The sequence below is a fragment of the Pan troglodytes genome, chromosome 2, assembly GCF_028858775.2.
Source record: "Pan troglodytes isolate AG18354 chromosome 2, NHGRI_mPanTro3-v2.0_pri, whole genome shotgun sequence".
Classification (NCBI taxonomy): domain Eukaryota; kingdom Metazoa; phylum Chordata; class Mammalia; order Primates; family Hominidae; genus Pan; species Pan troglodytes.
This window is the reverse complement of record NC_086015.1, coordinates 188,746,023-188,764,792: the sequence shown is the minus strand read 5'-3', so window position 1 is coordinate 188,764,792 and position 18,770 is coordinate 188,746,023. Positions and strand designations below refer to the sequence as shown.

Here is an 18,770-nt window from a genome sequence, read left to right as displayed (position 1 = left end):
CTTTCGCTCCAGAAATGATTTAAAAACAACAAACAAGCAATTTCCTTTTGAAAATGATCCCCAAAGAAAGCCATCTTTTACTTTCGGTGACAGTATTAATATGAACAGCCTTAAAAGACAATTCTTTTTATTGTTTTTTCTTTTGTGTGTGTGTAAGGGAGTTAAAAAAACTGTTCTACAACTTAAAAAAGACAAATCTTAATCAAGTGTTATATTTAACTTCATTTTTATCACGCAAACTACATTATGATGGTAATAAAGAACTTTGGAATTGAGGAAAGTTTCAGGACCCAGATGTCAAGAATGCTAAAGGGTCATAGTATATTACTCATCATCTCTCTGAACCCTTATGATCAATTATATTCACACATGCAAAAAAAAAAAAATGAATAGAATGAGATCCCAGGATTCCATTCAGCTCATAACTTTATACATTCCAACAAGCCCTGCCGGGCTTCATTTTGACTGAAAATTGGTTTACACTGAGAAGTGTTGTTTTGGATTAAGGATGTGAACACCTAAAGTATAGTAAAGATCAAGGTTTTGATCGCCAAACCATGTTCCACTGACTAGCAGGGATTCACATCAAGAAGAGGACAAGGGAGAGGAAATTAGCTTTCCCTTATTCCATAAATAGGGACCAAGTGCTTATCATGCACCAGACTCTGCAAAAGGCCCCAGAGTAGGACAGACAAATACTACCCTTATATACATTAAGCATCAGTTTAGGCACTTTACACCACGTTCTCAAATGATCCTCATATCAACCCAACGGAAAGATAGGAGAGAAAAATAAGGCAAAACCATGCATCTCTGGAACACACGATGCAGTTTAGCCAACAACCAATCTCATCAATAACCTGCATTCTCAGACTAATGTATTAGACATCTTGTTCTCTCAAGCTCCCACAAATGAACACTTCTTCCACTTTTCTTGATATTGAGGCTTAATTAAAAACATGAAATTAACGGCCGGGCCCGGTGGCTCACGCCTGTAGTCCCAGCATTTTGGGAGGCCGAGGCGAGTGGATCACGAGGTCAGGAGATCCAGACCATCGTGGCTAACACGGTGAAACCCTGTCTCTACTAAAAAATACAAAAAATTAGTCGAGCGAGGGCCGGGCGCGGTGGCTCACGCCTGTAATCCCAGCACTCTGGGAGACCGAGACGGGCGGATCCTGAGGTCAGGAGATCGAGACCACGGTGAAACCCCGTCTCTACTAAAAATACAAAAAATTAGCTGGGCGTGGTGGCGGGCGCCTGTAGTCCCTGCTACTCGGGAGGCTGAGGCAGGAGAAAGGCGTGAACCTGGAAGGCGGAGGTTGCAGTGAGCCGAGATCGCGCCATTGCACTCCAGCCTGGGCGACAGAGCGAGACTCCGCCTCAAAAAAAAAAAAAAAAAAAAAATTAGCCGGGCGTGGCCGGGCGCTGTGGCTCAGGCCTGTAATCCCAGCACTTTGGGAGGCTGAGGCGGGTGGATCACGAGGTCAGGAGTTCAAGACTAGCCTGGCCAAGATGGTGAAACCCCATCTCTACTAAAAAAAATACAAAAAATATAAGCCGGGTGCAGTGGCAGGCGCCTGTAATCCCAGCTATTCCGGAGGCTGAGGCAGGAGAATCGCCTGAACCCAGTGGGCAGAGGTTGCAGTGAGCTGAGATCGTGCCACCGCACTTCAGCCTGGGCAACAAAATGAGACTCTGTCTCAAAAAAAAAAAAAAAAAAAAAAATTAGCCGGGCATGGTGGCGGGCGCCTGTAGTCCCAGCTACTCGGGAGGCTGAGGTAGGAGAATGGCCTGACTCCCGGAGGCAGAGCTTGCAGTGAGCCGAGATTGCGCCACTGCACTCCAGCCTGGGGGACAGAGCGAGACTCCTTCTCAAAAAAAAAAAAAAAAAGAAAGAAATTAACACTTGATCACTAAAGTTGGGGAGGGGGCATAGAATTTGTATAGTATTTTATTTTCCAGATTTTTAGGTAAGGAGGTCGATACAATAAAATGGGACACTCCAAAGAGTAGATGCTAAATAAGAATAGCTTTTGGGGCTGAGTGCAGTGGCTCATGCCTGCAGTCCCAGCACTTCCAGAGGCTGGGGTGGGCGGATCACTTGAGGTCAGGAGTTCAAGGCCAGCCTGGCCAATATAGTGAAACCCCATCTCTACTAAAAACACAAAAATTAGCCAGGCGTGGTGGTGCACACCTGCAATCCCAGCTACTTGGGAGGCTGAGGCAGGGGAATCGCTTGAACCCAGGAGGCGGAGGTTGCGGTAAGCCGAGATCGCACCACTGCACTCCAGCCTGGGCGACAGAGCAAGACTCCGTCTCAACCAAAAGAAAAAAAGAAAAGAATAGCTTTGAGTTTCCCCCAAATTTTAACCGAATTTAAGAGTACAGACTAGTGATTGTTTTAAAGGAGTGAGGCACCTAAGCCTTTTTACTCATTCACTAATTCTAAAGCACAAAACCCTTCTGGTCCCAAACACAGACTGTTTGACAGCTGTTTTGGAACAAAACAGGTGCTGTTTCTTGCTGCAAGGACAGTACTTGCAGTCAAAACGGCTTTGGGCAAGCTATGAATCTCACTTCAACGGCACTTAATGTCTGCAGATGACACTTGCGAGGGTGCTTTGTAAACAGTGAGCCACAACAAAGACAGTATTCCTTCAATGTTAGTGTTCAGCCTAAGAGCGGCAAAGCCCCATTTGTTATCAGCAACCAGCTTGGCCTCTGACAAGAATGTCAAAGACCCTGCCATCACCGGCCGCTACGAAGACGACCAGCTCCTCCTTCATCAGGAGCTGCCTCCCCACAGCCTGGCGGGAGCGACTACGTCACTAGGATCCCGGCGACCTGTTTCGGGTGAGCCTGGCTGAATCAAAGCTATCACGGCCGAGGAGCCCGCTGTGGGGGAGGGGGTAAGGCCAGGCTGGCGCTCAGCCCCCTCTCGTCTCACCTGTCTGAGCGCCGCCTCTTCAGGAGGGCCCGGGCAGGGGGCACCGACCGGTCGCAGAAACGGAAAATGGTGCCGAGAATCCTAACCAGCCATCTGTACATACCAGGCCCAAGCAGCAGCGGCGGCCGACACACCCCGAGACGCAAACCCCAGAGCTGTCGCCGCCGCTGCCGCCTTCGCCGTCTTAACCACCACCGCCAGAGTTCGGTCGCTGATTTGTGACGCGATTCAAGAGCCCACAGATACAGCGTCCCCAGGGCTACCAGAGGCCCCCGCCCGCCACCGCTCCTGACGTCACCTCCTCCCGCCCGACCGGAAAGCTCCATTCTCAATCTGCGCACGCGCAACCTAGCACCGCTCCCTATTTCCGAGCCCAGCAACAACAGTAATTGTGGGACGGTCCCGGCCCAATCGCTGACGAGATCGGAAGGGCTGTCGGCAGGGTTTTCTCTTCGGCGGAGCCAATCCGGAGCCGGCCCGTGGGACAAGGCCCACAGGCCACATGTGAGGCTGCTCCACTCCGGAGGAGGCGTTCCGGGGTCCCAGAGGACATTAGGTGCTCAGTGTTTGCTGAGTGCACATGTAAAGGTAGATCAGGTTAATTAACACACGTTTACCGTTTTAGGCGCCCTTTATTTTGCACTTACCTTTTGCCTCGTACTTTTCACGCATTGTCACCTTAATATGCCCAGCAATGGCATGTGACAGAGAGTCTTAAGCCAATTTTATAAGTCAAGGAAATTGAGGCATAGAGCGATTAAGTTATTTGTCTAAGATCACAAAACTAGCTAGAGACGTGGCTGGAACTTGAACCCGGGGTCTGAGTACCAGCGCCAGTCCCTTGCCCTTGAGGTCAGTCTACTTGGAGACATGTACATAGATAATTACAAATTACAATACACCGTAAGTGGTTGCTGTGATAAAGGTGTGTGCAGAGTGCAGTGGGAGGCAGAGAAAGGAAAACCACACACTGAGGGAGAGAAGGAAAGGGCAGATGTCCTCAAGAAAGGCTTCACAGAAATTTAAGGATGAAACCTGCGGCCCACTAACGTCTCCTACCCTGGGCTAGTAAGTAATGAGTCTCGTTACTCTCCCTCTATAATTCCAATGTCACACTTCTAGTTAATTGTCAACTATAGGCCGGGCGCAGTGGCTCCTGCCTTTAATCCCAGCACTTTGGGAGGCCGAGGTGGGCAGATAGCTTGAGCCCAGGAGTTTGAGACCAGTCTGTGCAACATAGTAAAACCCCATCTTTACAAAAAATACAAAAATTAGCCAGGTGTGGTGGCACGCACCTGTAGTCCCAACTACTTGGTAGGCTGAGGTGAGACGATCGCTTGAGCCCAGGAGGTTGAGGCTGCAGTGAGTCGTGATCACGCCACTGCACTCCAGCCAGGGTGACAGAGTGGGACCCTGACGCACCCCATCAAAAAATTATCAACTGTAAAACAAATCCCACCCTATTTAGTGATAGAAAATCCAGTCCCCTCTTCCAAACAATCCTAAGAATCCTCAAAGGTTTTCATGCCCCACAAATCCATTCCTGATTAACTTGTTTCCTACTTGTGATTCAGTTAAGGCCAGAGTTTTACACTTGCTTGAACTTCAACGCTGGCACTCCCCAGTACAGCCTCTTCCTTTCCTCAATAGACAGCATTCCAGGCCGGGTGTGGTGGCGCACGCCTGTAATCCCAGCATTTTGGGATGCCAAGGCAGGCGGATCACTTGAGGACAGGAGTTCAAGACCAGTCTGGCCAACATGGTGAGACACTCCCATCTCTACTAAAAAAAAAAAAATACAAAAATTAGCCAGGCATGGTAGTACACTCCTGTAATCCCAGCTACTTGGAAGGCTGAGGCAGGAGAATCGCTTGAACCTGGGAGGTGGAGGTTGCAGTAAGCGGAGATTGCACCACTGCACTCCAGCCTAGGCAACAGAGCAAGACTCTGTCTCAAAAAATAAATAAATAAATAAAATAAATACATGTGTGTTTGTATGTGTGTGTGTGTGTGTGTATATATATAGATATATAGATATATAGATACGTAGCATTCCAGAATTGTGCTGCAAGCCACCCCCTAGAGCTTCAGAATCACCAGCCACACACCTGAAGCTACCACCACTCTGGCCTCGGGGGCTGGGGTCATATCCTAGAGGATGGAAGCAAATCCTAAGTGTGGACACACCCGCCTCCCTTATTCCCCTAAGCATAGCAAACACCAACCAGGCTGTTGCTGAAAGTTTGGGGCATTACAAAGCTGAGAAGACTTAGAAGTGGCTATTAGATTATGTAGCATCTATAGTCCCTGGCCTATTGTCTCGCAAAGGAATTCCCTTCACCTCAAGGCCATCCCTTTACTCTTAACACCTTTGGCAAGCTGCCAACAGAAGGGACTTTTCCCTCTACCTCTACCCCGACTATTTCAGGCTGGACTCCCCGTAAATGTAATCAGAGTCAGGACTCCTATTAACAAAAGACAGTCATTGGCATTATTGTGCAAAGCAGTTCAGTTACGTCTGTCCCTTCCACTGGCTATTGAGAGTTGGGCTTTGCCTTTGCCAAACCAAGAAGCCCGCTCAAGTACTGGGAGAGGATTCTCCCAAATAAAAGAGCAGTCTTCATTTAAACACGAATCATACATCCTAAGAGAACAATTTTTTTTTCCAAGTTAAAAAACACACACACACATAAATCAGAAAACTACAAGCTCTGCCGGGCACGGTGGTTCATGCCTGTAATCCCAGCACTTTGGGAGGCCGCGGCAGGCGGATCACGAGGTCAAGAGATCGAGACCATCCTGGCCAACATGGTGAAACCCCATCTCTACTAAAAATTAACTGGGCGTGGTGGCGCGTGCCTGTAATCCCAGCTACTTGGGAGGCTGAGGCAGGAGAATCACTTGAACCCGGGAGGCGGAGGTTGCAGTAAGCCGAGATCACGCCACTGCACTCCAGCCTGGCGACAGAGCGAGACTCTGTCTCAAAAAAAAACAAAAAACAAAAAAAAACTAAAAGCTGCTTTTGAATAGCAACTTATCCCAGGTCTGGCCACTGAGATTTAAGAAATACTGTGGTAAACTGGGTGTGGTGACTCAACACCTGTAATCCCAGCACTTCGGGAGGTCCAGGCAGAATGATCACTTGAGCCAGGGAGTTTGAGACCAGCCTGGGCAACACAGGAAGACCTGTCTCTAAAAAAAATTTTTTTTTAATTAGCCAAGAGTGGTGTCATGTGCCTGTAGTCCCAGCTACTTGGGAGGCTGAGGTGAGAGGTCAAGGCTGCAGCGAGCTGTGATTTCACCACTGCACTCCAGCCTAAGTGACAGAGTGAGATTTATAGTCTCAAAAAAAAAAAGAAAAAGAAAAAGAAAGAAATATATTGGGGTCACACTGGATAGCCCTGCGGTGCAATGCAACAACACATTTTTTTTTTTCTTTTCCTGCCTCATAAATAGCACCCTTACAAACTCAATACTGAAACATTGGCCATCTGCCAGGAAGAGTGAGAAGGCTTCAGAATTACAGATCTCAGTCAGAATCTCAGGACCCCATCAGCAAACAATAACTCATGAATCGAATGTGGCAATCCTCAGCCTCCCACCGTGCATGCTCCCTCCATATCCCCCTAGTTACCCTCTAGAAGGAAGAAAAGGAGACACATCCTTATACTCGCTCCCACCTGGGACTTGTCTGCGGGTTGGTGCTTTCGCTGTCCTGTGGTCCACAGTAGAGACATGGGTGACTGTCCATCCACTGGCCAAGGAGTGGGATTATCCTTAACCCCAACCCCACCACTGCCACAGCCTTTCCGGGACCTAGCAGCTCTTTACTGGAGGGCCATGGGAGAATCCCAAGGCCATATGGAGTAACAAGGACATTGAGATTTCTGCCCTTGGCTTGGATAATTTGCAGCCTTGTACTGCAAGAGGGGCACAACCTCATCGCTTAAGCTTTCGCAGGTGTTCCAATCAGATGCCCCAGTTCTCCAAGAAGATCCTTATCCCCTTTCAGCTCAGAGCAGCTCCTTGAAGCCTTTTCAGGGCCCCACCCCCTTCTTCCTCCAAACCTACCTCCCCTCCGATCCATTCTTTAGTCTTGCAAATTTCCCCTTTTAAAGCATTCAGAGAACGTTAACAAACTTCTTCTCAACTTTGTTTTTCCTGACCCCTGGACAGAAAAGAATTCTAGGCCATTTGTTGGAAAGGGTAAGGGCCCCTAGAGGAGGTTGTGTCGGGTTAGGCCTAATGTGCCTAAAATCCAACATAATTCACCACTCTGTAGATGAATTTCTTTCTAGGTACCAACTCTTCTGGTACTTTTTTTTTTTTTTTTTTTTTTTTTTGAGACGGAGTCTCATTCTGTCACCCAGGCTGGAGTGCAGTGGCACGATCTTGGCTCACTGCAACCTCCGCCTCCCGGGTTCACACGATTCCCCTGCCTCAGCCTCCTGAGTAGCTGGGATTACAGTTTTTTCTTAAGTACCAGACGAGGGCTGGGTGCGGTGGCTCATGCCTGTAATCCCAGCACTCTGGGAGGCCGAGGCGGGTGGATCACGAGGTCAGGCGTTCGAGACCAGTCTGGCCAACATAGTGAAACCCTGTCTCTACTAAAAATACACAAAAATTTAGCCAGGCGTTGTGGTGGGTGCCTGTAATCCCGCCTACTCAGAAGGCTGAGGCATGAGAATTGCTTGTACCCAGGAGGCCGATGTTGTAGTGAGCCGAGATCGCACCACGATGCTCCAGACTGGGCGACAGAGGGAGACTGTCGCAAAAAAAAAAAAAAGAAAAAAGAAAAAAAAAAGAAAAGATGATGGGCGCGGTGGCTCACGCCTGTAATCCCAGCACTTTGGGACGCCGAGGCGGGCTAATCACGAGGTCAGGAGTTTGAGACCAGCCTGGCCAATATGGTGAAACTCCGTCTCTACTAAAAAAATACAAAAATTAGCCAGGCGTGGTGATGCGTGCCTATAGTCCCAGATACTCTGGAGGCTGAGACAGGAGAATTGCTTGAACCCGGGAGGCGGAGGTTGCAGTGAGCTGAGATCGTGCCACTGCACTCTAGCCTGGGCATCAGAGCAAGACTCCCTCTCAAAAAAAAAAAAAAGAAAAAAAGAAAAGAAAAGAAAAGAAAAAGAAAAGTGTTTATGTAGATGAAGGGCCTATTCAGTGCCCAGCACAGCTAGCTGTTGCTTAACATTTCTCTTGCCTCTCCTTCCTTCTCATATCTAATAAATCTTAACTTGCCTGGTCTGTATCCTACATTTTTCACAGATCTGTTCATTCCTCTTTCCAAACCTATCAGAACTACTGTCCTTCCTTTATTTTTTTGAGACAGAATCTCCCTCTGTCACCCAGGCTGGAGTGCAGTGGCGCGATCTTGGCCCACTGCAATCTCTGCCTCCTGGGTTCAAGCAATTCTCCTGCCTCAACCTCCCGAGTAGCTGGGATTACAGGTGCCCGCCACCACATCCAGCTAATTTTTGTATTTTTTGTAGAGACGGGGTTTCACCATATTGGACAGGCTGAGGTCCTCCCGCCTCAGCCTCCCAAAGTGCTGAGATTGCAAGTGTGAGCCACCTACCGCACTACAGTCTTTTATAGGGGCTGATCATTTCTCACGGTTGCAATAGACATTTCTGCTTCTACCTTTCATCTTGTTAACTTATGCTGTTTGCAGGATGATCTCTCTTGTTGTCTTTTGTCTTTTGTTCTTCTGTTGTTGTTAAGAAACTAAATTTTATATTCTTATTAAGAAAGGTAAATTTATAAATTAAGTTTCTATCTTTTTCTATTATCGAATGACTAAAAATGGTTGGATTGATTTTCACCAAATTTGGGAGGTTTGTTTGGAGTGGTCTGACTTAAAATATAGAGCATATGGCAACCTTAAAAATTTTTTTTTCTTCTTTTGAGACAGGGTCTTGCTCTGTCACCTAGGTTAGAGTGCAATGGAGTGATCTTGGCTCACTGCATCCTCAACTTCCCCGGGCTTGAGCGTTCCTTCCTCCTCAGCCTCCCAAGTAGCTGAAGTAGCTAGGACTACAGGCACCCTCACCACCATGCCCTGCTAATTTTTGTATATTTAGTAAAGACGGGGTTTTGCCACGTTGCCCATGCTGGTCTGGAACTTCTGAGCTCAGCCCATCTACCCACCTCAGCCTCCCGAAGTGCTGGGATTACGGGTGTGAACGAGCGCGCCCGGCCAACCCTAAAATTAACTTCGGATGGCCCTGGGGAGAGCCTAGAAAAAAGAGACAGGCATCTCTGCAAGCAGCTGCAATTTGGAAGCAGCCATAAGACAGGGATTCCTCAAAGTGAGAAATGCCCTACAGAGTGAAACAGCATGAACCCCTTAAATGGTTCATGAAGGTTCTAAATGATGGCCCAAGAAATGTGACAAGGATCAACCTTCCAGATTACAGAAATTTCCGTAGAGTTGCTTCTCACATGGAGAGACAACTCTTCATGCATGCTACAGGAAACAATTGTCTGATAAAGGCTCCCAGTTTCATGACCAATGCTTGGGAAGCCAGTTAAGTAAAAATAAAAACAGAAATCTGGCCCTAAGAATAATATTTTAAAATAACAGTTTAAGATCTAAGTACATTTAAAATTATGTGGTACCAATGGAAAGTTATGTAAATATTGCACACTTCCCTCAAATTTTTATTTATTTATTTATTTAAACTTTTTCAGGCTGGGCGTGGTGGCTCACGTCTGTAATCCCAGCACTTTGAGAGGCCAAGGTGGGAGGATCACTTGAGGTCAGGAGTTCAAGACCTGCCTGGCCAACATGGTGAAACCCCATCTCTACCAAAAATATATAAATTAGCCAGGCATGGTCGTGTGTGCCTGTAATCCCAGCTACTTGGGAGGCCGAGGCAGGAGAATTGCTTGAACCCGGGAGGCGGAGGTTGCGGTGAGCCGAAATCGCATCACTGCACTCCAGCTTGGGTGACCGAGTGAGACTCCACCTCAAAATAAAAATTATGGCTGGGTGAGGTGGCTCACGCCTGTAATCCCAGCACTTTGGGAGGCTGAGGCAGGTGGATCATCTGAGGTTAGTAGCTTGATACCAGCCTGACCAACATGGTGAAACCCAGTCTCTACTAAAAATACAAAAATTAGCAGCCGGGCACAGTGGCTCACGCCTATAATCCCAGCACTCTGGGAGGGCGAGGCGGGTGGATCACCTGACCTCAGGAGTTCAAGATCACCCTGGGCAACATGGTGAAACCCATCTCTACTAAAATACAAAAAGAAAAATTAGCCGGGCATGGTGGGGCACACCTGTAGTCCCAGCTACTCAGGAGGCTGTGGCATGAGAATCGCTTGAGCCATGGAGGTGGAGGTTGCAGTGAGCCGAGATTGCGCCACTGCACTCCTGCCTGGGCTACAGAGTAAGATACCATCTCAAAAAAAAAAAGAAAAAGAAAATTAGCTGGGCATGGTGGTTCGGGCCTGTAGTCCCAGCTACTGAGGAGGCTGAGGTGGGAGGATCACTTGAGCCTGGGAGACAGAGGTTGCAGTAAACCGAGATTGTGCCACTGCACTCCAGCCTAGGTGACAGAGTGAGACCCTGTCTCAAAACAAAAACAAAAACAAACAAATTACAAAACCAAAAAAAAACTTTTTTCAGTGGGATGCATTAAATTTAAAAAAATAACTATTAGTAGGCTGGACGTAGTGGCTCACACCTGTAATTCCAACATTTTGGGAGGTGAAGGCAGGAGGACTGCTTGAGCCCAGGTGTTCAAGACCATCCTGGACAACATTGTGAGACCCCATCTCTACTTTAAAATTTTAGGCCAGGCATGGTGGCTCACACTTGTAATTCCAGCACTTTGGGAGGCTGAGGTGGGAGGATCACCTGAGATCAGGAGTTTAAGAATAGCCCGGCCAACATGGTGAAAACCCATCTCCATTAAAAATACAAAAAATTAGATGGGCGTGGTGGCAGGCGCCTGTAATCCCAGCTACTTGGGAGGCTGAGGCAGGAGAATCGCTTGAACCCAGGAGGCGGAGGTTGCGGTGAGTGGAGATCGCGGTGAGCGGAGATCGCGCCATTGCACTCCAGCCTGGGTGACAGAGCAAAACTCCATCTCAAAAAAAAAAAAAAAAAAAAAAAAAAAAAAGGTCGGGCGCGGTGGCTCATGCCTGTGATCCTAGCACTTTGGGAGGCCGAGGCAGGTGGATCATCTGAGGTCCAGAGTTCGAGACCAGCCTGACCAACATGGAGAAAACTCGTCTCTACTAAAAATACAAAATTAACCGGGCGTGGTGGCGCATGCCTGTAATCCCAGCTGCTCCGGAGGCTGAGGCAGGAGAATGGCTTGAGCCCGGGAGTTGGAGGTTGTGGTGAGCCGAGATCGCGCCATTGCACTCCAGTCTGGGCAACAAGAGTAAGACTCCATCTCAAAAAATAAATAAATAAAAAATAATAATAATAAATTTTCAATAAGAAAAAGTGTTTTGTCTCTGTCTTACTAGTGTGCATACTGGCCTTGTTAGAGCCATCTCTCCTTGAAATGTTCTGTGCAGCACTCTGAATACAAGCAGTAAGTGACAGGGCGGACTTGCATTGATTGTGTTTGATACACTGTCTGTAAAGAAGTCATGGTAGCTCTATGCCATGAACAATACTTTTTAAGCAGATTTTAATCTTTTTTCTTTTTCTCTTCTTTTTTTTTTTTTTTTTTTTTTTGAGAAGTAGTTTGCTCTTGTTGCCCGGGCTGGAGTGCAATGGCAGGATCTCGGCTCACTGCAACCTCCGCCTCCCGGGTTTAAGCGATTCTCCCGCCTCAGCCTCCAGAGTAGCTGAAATTACACGCATGTGCCACCAAGCCTGGCTAATTTTTTCTTTTTTTTTTGAGACGGAGTTTCACTCTTGTTGCCCAGGCTGCAGGGCAATGGCGCAATCTCGGCTCACCACAACCTCCGCCTCCCGGGTTCAAGCGATTCTCCTGCCTCAGCCTCCCAAGTAGCTGGGATTACAGGCATGGCCACCAGGCCCGGCTAATTTTGTATTTTTAATAGAGACGGGGTTTCTCCATGTTGGTCAGGCTGGTCTCAAACTCCCGACCTCAGGTGATCCGCCCGCCTTGGCCTCCCAAAGTACTGGGATTACAGGCATGAGCCACCATGCCTAGCTGATCTTTTTTTCTTTTTTTTTTTTGAGAGGAAGTCTCGTTCTGTCACCCAGGCTAGAGTGCAATGGCATGATCTCAGCTCACTGCAACCTCTGCCTCCCAGGTTCAAATGATTCTCCTGTCTCAGCCTCCCTAGTATCTGGGATTACAGGCGTACACCACCACAGCCAGCTAATTTTTTGTATTTTTAGTAGAGATGGGGTTTCACCATGTTGGCCAGGCTGGTCTTGAACTCCCGACCTCAAGTGATCCATCTGCCTCGGCCTCCCAAAGTGCTGGGATTACAAGCGTGAGCCACCACGTCCAGCCAGATTTTAATTTTAAATAGATTTTTCCTTCGTTTTTTTTTTTTTTTTTGAGACAGAGTCTCTCTCTGTCGCCCAGACTAGAGTGCAGTGGCGCGATCTGGGCTCACTGCAAGCTCCGCCTCCCAGGTTCATGCCATTCTCCTGCTTCAGCCTCTCGAGTACCTGGGACTACAGGTGCCCGCCACCACGCCCGGCTAATTTTTTATATTTTTAGTAGAGACGGGGTTTCACCGTGTTAGCCAGGATGGTGTCTCGATCTCCTGACCTCGTGATCCTCCCGCCTTGGCCTCCCAAAGTGCTGAGATTACAGGCGTGAGCCACCGTGCCTGGCCTGTTTTGTTTTGTTTTGTTTTTTTGGGACAGAGTCTCCCTTTGTTGCCCAGGCAGGAGTGCAGTGGCGCTGTCTGGGCTCACTGTAACCTCCACCTCCTGGGTTCAAGCAATTCTCCTGCCTCAGTGCCCCCTAGTAGCTGGGATTACAGGCACACGCCACCATGCCAGGCTAATTTTTGTATTTTTTGAAGAGACGAGGTTTCGCCATGTTGGCCAAGCTGGTCTCGAACTCTTGACCTCAGATGATCCACCCACCTCGGCCTCCCGAAGTGCTGGGATTACAGGCATGAGCCACCATGCCCAGCCTTTCCTTCTTGTTTTGTAATAAATGACCAAAATTTCTGTGTGTGTAATAATGTTAATAAGTTAACATATAGATATATTTATTATGTAGTATAGTATATATTATGTATTATTATATTCATTTGTATTATTATATAATAAAACATATTAACTTATAAATGAGTTAACAAGAAGATGGTCAGGTTCCTACCACCTTGAAGGTAAAATCCAATATCTTAAGCATAGCTATGAAGTTCTTCACAGCTTATCTTCAAATTACTTTATCATTTCCCTATTCATACACACCAATCCCTTAAGCTGCACTTCTTTCATGCCTTCATGTCTCCTGGTCTTTTCACTTTGCCTGGAATGCCCTTCCCCCACCTTTGGTACCTCATGAACACTTACCTAGTTTTTGGAACCCAGACCAAAGGGCACCTCCTCCGTGAGGCTTTTGCAATGCTTCCAGGGTCTGGGATTCCCTATACCTCATTGCTTTCCCCCCTGTTCTCCTATAGAATTTGTGTCCATGTCTCTATATTCACTTTTTTTTCTTTCCTTTTTTTTTTTTTTTTTTTTTTTTTTTTTTTGAGATGGGGTCTGTTTTCCAGGCTGGAATGCAGTGGCACAATCTCGGCTCAGTGCAGCCTCTGCCTCCCAGGTTCAAGCAATTCTCCTGCCTCAGCTTCTCAAGCAGCTGGGATTACAGGCACCTGCCTCCACGCCCGGCTAATTTTTGTATTTTTGGTAGAGAGGGGGTTTCACCTTGTTGGCCAGGTTGGTCTCAAACTCCTGACCTCAGGTGACCCACCTGCTTCGGTCTTCCAAAGTATTGGTGCGGAGCTTATAGCTTGCAGTGAACGCCAAGAATGAGTTCTCAGACAATTCCAGCTGAGCAGGGCGGGGGGCAGCTCTTCTAAGAGAGTCAACCTTAGCATCCGTCTGTCATTTATTGAAAGGGCTTGTTAAACCACAAACATCCACTAGATGGCTTTTTTGAGGTCGGGTCGTGAGGCACCTGTGGCCTTGTAAAAGCACTCAAACTGCATTCTCAGGAGGCTGTTTTCAGCGTTCCTTATCACACCACACACTCCACTCCCTGCCCTGTTTTCAGGGTCGAGTTTCATTCTCATGCACAAATAAAACATACACACAGCACCTCAGTATTTTTCCATGCCCCGACCTCAAATGCCTTGTACATAAGCTTGAATATGTTGCCATGTGCCTCCCACATCTCCCCCTTCTTTAATTCTTAGAGCTTGCTGGTCATCCCATGCGATGTAATTCTTCCCTGGTATCATTCTTCCCTGGTCATAGATGCATCGGGTGGCAGCACAGAACCTTCTGCAAATGCCTAGCAAACAGATACAAAAAAGAATAAGTACAGCAGCCATCATCCAAATGCGTATATTTAACCCAGACAACCAAGTGTTCGGGTTTAACCATTGAAAGCCTTCTTGTAATTGTTGAAGGGTACTTGTTTGTAATTACTGCGACCATTCTTCAAGTCGTTTCTTTAATTCACACTCAAGAGTGGAAATCTGAGAAGACAAATGGTCGTGATAAGCCCCTTGCAGATGTGCTTTCACTCTCTCCCAATTATATTGGAAGCTATTATATGGCAGGGGTGTGATACAGATAGAATTATATTGCCAATCACAGTGTAAATTTTGACGGGTAATGAATGCCTGCTGCAGATTCCCCAGCTACATAACAGAAGCTTCAAGAGCCTTCAGGCGAGGCAGAATAGTTTTATCAATATTTACCTGTTCTTGAAATTCATGGGTTACATTATATACCATGTGGTTCACCACTGAGGTGGTGTGAATAGATTCTGCCAGAGAAACAGCTGCAGTAGCAGCAGTTGCTAATATAATAATAGCTGAGACTAAAAAGGCAATTAAAGTGGCCAGAAATCTCTTTTTTTTCGAGTATGAGAAGCACTTTTCTAAATAGCTGCAGGGTGGAATCTACTTCCCAGCTCGGGGTTAAATTTACAGGCAGCCACAATTGTGGATCCAATTTAAGATCCAATGGATCTTAAAATCCATTTTAAGATCATGACAGGTTGTATTCAACTGTGTAACGTTTCGGTGAGACAAGCATGCAGCATACCAACTACTGGAAGAGACTTTAATACTATAAAAGGATTGATTCTGCTCTATGTTAGGAACACCTTGCCCAAACAAAAGTATATAAGGGTGCATAGTACAAATCAGGACTGTGTCAGTAACATTATTATGCAAAGAGAGGGTATAGTTGCCACCGCTAGTAATATACTCACCATGTGAAATAACCGGTTCAAAAAGGGAAATCCTAATCTCCAAATTTGGGTATGAGCAGGGCTTAAAGATTGTTTCCCTTTCAGTTGTAATATTGGTCCTGAAAGCCCACATTCTGACTAGGTAATAGAACTATTGGAGGGACTCCTAAGTCTAATAGCCTGATTTGCAGACATAAGATTTCCATGGGGACCCCAATCAAGTAAGGTGCCATTATCAAACAGAGGCCCTTGACACGGTGTAGGCTGTCTGCACGGCGACCACTGGATGGCCTCAAACTTATGTCTCCAGTCCCTACTCGGATGGCATATAGGAAGATCAGGCACTTGTGAAGCTTCATTAGAGACCTCAGTAAGATTAGTGGTAATAGTAGAAATAAAGGTCAAGTTTGCAAGCTTAGCATCCCTTTTAGGCTGATAGTAAAGATACTCCTGAGGGATGAGAGTAACACACTTATGTGCTATTGTGGAAAAACAAAGAAGGGAATTACTAGACAATAAAATCAAGGAGTCATTCAGTTTAATCCATCCCAAATTTTCAGTTAAGGGGTAACACAGGGGCATCCATCGGCCTCCTGTCCAAGAAATATCATTAGATGACAAAGGCAGGTCAGCATCCCACCATGTAATAACATTAAAAACAGGGGGATTTAGAACATGACTCAAATAAACATGTTCTTGAGCTGATTCCACTTAACAAAGGACAAGAATTACCAGCCACCCCAACATCCACGTCTGTCTTACTTTCTTAGAAGTTTCCCCAATTACCGCCAGATACATAAGAAACCGATTTTCTGCAGTTGCAGGGGCTTCCATGGCTGCAAGCCGAATAGATGCCTGTTGATCCAATTTCTTTAGCTGTCCCCAGGTAATGTCAGGTGCTTCCGAATCATCACCATCATTATCAGTTGGTTCTCCAACAACAGGTCTTGTTCTCAAGAAGAGAGTTCCATATTCCCCCTTTTTTGTTTATTAAGATATACTTTAAGAGTTTGATGAGCTCATTTAACAATGGCCTGACTGGTTGAGTTATAAGGAATACCAGTTTTGTGTTGAGTTATAAGGAATACCAGTTTTGTGTTGTATATGCCAAAGTTGCAATGCATATGCAAATCAAGCACTAAGATAGCAAGGTCCATTATTAATTATAATTTTTTTTTTTTTGGTGAGACAGAGATTCACTCTTGTTGCCCAGGTTGGAATGCAATGGTGCCATCTTGGCTCACCACATCCTCTCCCTCCCAGGTTCAAACGATTCTCCTGCCTCAGCCTCCTGAGTAGCTGGGATTACAGGCATGTGCCACCACACCCAGCTAATTTTGTATTTTTAGTAGAGACGGGGTTTCACCGTGTTGCCCAGGCTGATCTCGAACTCCTGACCTCAGGTGATCCGCCCGCCTCGGCCTCCCAAAGTGCTGGGATTACAGGCCACTGCGCCTGGCCCATTCTTAGTTTTTCTAGTGTGTGGAAGGCTTAGAGCTATAATAGATTTAAACAAATGAGCAACTGCATCTTTAGTTTTTTCTCTGGTCTGGAGGGTAGCATGTATCAGGCCTGTATATGTGTCTACGGTAACGTGGAGAAATTTGAAACGTCCAAAGGGTGGATACTGAGTAGCATCAGTTTGCCAAATAGCATTAGGCAGACCTCGTGGGTTGGCACCAAGGCCTAAGGAAAAAGGGGAAAGAGAATGCCGTTGGCAATCAGGACAAGTTTTAATAATCAGGCGAGTTTGAATAAGTGTCAAATGAAACTGTTGTTTAAGACTGTGGGCGTTCTAATGAAAAAAAGCATGATCAGCCTGAGCTCACAAAAAGCAGGAGAATTTGCAAACCACATCTGTGGTCATACCAGAGTAGCAGCTCGAGTGTTCCCTTCTGATAAGGGACCAGGTAGCCCAGAATAGAATGACAGTGGGTATCTGTGATGTAAAGGGGGTGACAACAGGCACAGAGGAGCTCTTGCACCACAAGAAACAAAGCTAATAATGGTTTATTAGTAATGCCCTTCACATGTGCAAGATGTAAATGAATAATACTATACACCACAAAAGTGGAATCACTAACTCTATGTCTTGGTGAGGAAAAGTTTGTAAGGCCAATATCAGGGCACCTAACTCTGCCTGTTGTGTAGTTTTTAAAATGCTCCTGGATTTTGTGCTGCCAGTTCTGCATGGCATCTTGCCACACTATAGCTGCTTTTTCCATTTTTTTTTTTTTGAGCCATCTGTAAAGACAGTGGTGGCATGAAGTAAAAGGCTCAGGGATAACAATAGATACAAATTTAACAGGCACAGTTTGTAAAAAGTTCAGGAGCTTAGAGGCTGATAAATGAAAGCTGATATTACCAATAAAGTCAGTCATTGCTACTTGCCAATCAAGATCACAAACTAAGAGAGTATGAAATTGTTCCTCGCTTAAAGGTAGGAAAAGAATAGCAGGGTCACATCCTGACAGCTGGACGCAACGTTGGCATCCCTTTATGAGAAGAGAAGCTATTAAATCTGTAGTCTTTTGCATATGTTTAAAGGGATTATGAGACAGGTACATAACATAAAATACAGAAATGGCAAAAGATAAAGCCTACCTGTTAAACTAAGGCATGGAAGGGATGGATATTTTAAGTGATTTTTACTATATTTTGGCCCTTGAAAGTCATTAGAATGTGACTGCAAGTCGCCAGGATAATAAACCTGCATTGAGTTAGCTTAAGTGTGCAGAAAACAGAAAAAAAAAAAAACTTTAAAAAATGTCCTTTGGTGTTGGCCATTTTCCTGCATCAGCCTTTAGCTGGAATGTCTTAGAAGTGAGCTCGGGAAAGTAGGGTTGTGGCTGGTTTCTTTTTATTCGTTCTGGGCTCCTTAGGCAGCTTCTATTTTTAATAGCCTGCCACTTGTTGCTGTCCTTACCCTGAGAGGAAGGAAGGAAGACTACAAGTGGCAGTAAGAGGCTAGAGAATGACAGGGTGGTAAAGTGTGTGTGTAAGTGCGGAGGCTGGAGGCAAGAGAGTAACAGGCTGGGAGAAAACCACTCCCCTTATCTTCTAGGCCACCTACGCCTGGAGCCAACCCTGTTAGGTAAGGTACTGAAAATGTACTTTTTATTATTTTTACCACCCCCAAGCAGAGAGGCTTAGGGGAGGAGCACACATGCAGCACAGGGTCTGCTTTGAAGTTTCTTAGCCACAGTGTTTTTAAACATTTTATAAAAAAGCAAAACAAACATTCCTTACTGCTGTGTCTGTCTTCTGAAGATGACAGCAGCTGGCAGAGCTCCTCCACCTTAGCCTAGTTAGCATTTAATATATGGCTACAGGAGAGCGCCCCTTATTAGCGGGCTCCTCCCCCAGGGCTCTGTACTCTAGGCTGCTTCACACTCCTTTGCCCACCTTAGGCTAGTAAGGTTGGGGTGCACATGGACTGTTTTTTACCGCTTTCCCTAGGGGCCAGGGAAGACAACAAATTG

At 46.3% G+C, this 18,770-nt stretch overlaps 1 protein-coding gene across 11 annotated transcripts in view; it reads right to left on the bottom strand.

Moving 5' to 3' along the window:
• The window catches only part of SENP2 (SUMO specific peptidase 2), a 48,592-nt gene extending 41,684 nt beyond the window's left edge, over positions 1–6,908 (bottom strand). For 2 of the 11 annotated variants that reach the window (XR_010155888.1, XM_009446975.5), the window contains exon 1: positions 2,951–3,264. Coding sequence is in view for 4 of the 11 variants with exons in the window: in XM_009446975.5 (XP_009445250.2) it covers positions 2,951–3,051 (101 nt within the window). In the remaining 7 variants the exon portion in view is untranslated. Of the gene's footprint in view, positions 1–2,950; positions 3,276–6,630 lie in introns of those variants that run through there. The other 9 variants (XM_003310158.5, XM_054681302.1, XM_516925.7 and 6 more) reach the window with 8 other exon arrangements.
• Between the last annotated feature and the right edge of the window lie 11,862 nt (positions 6,909–18,770).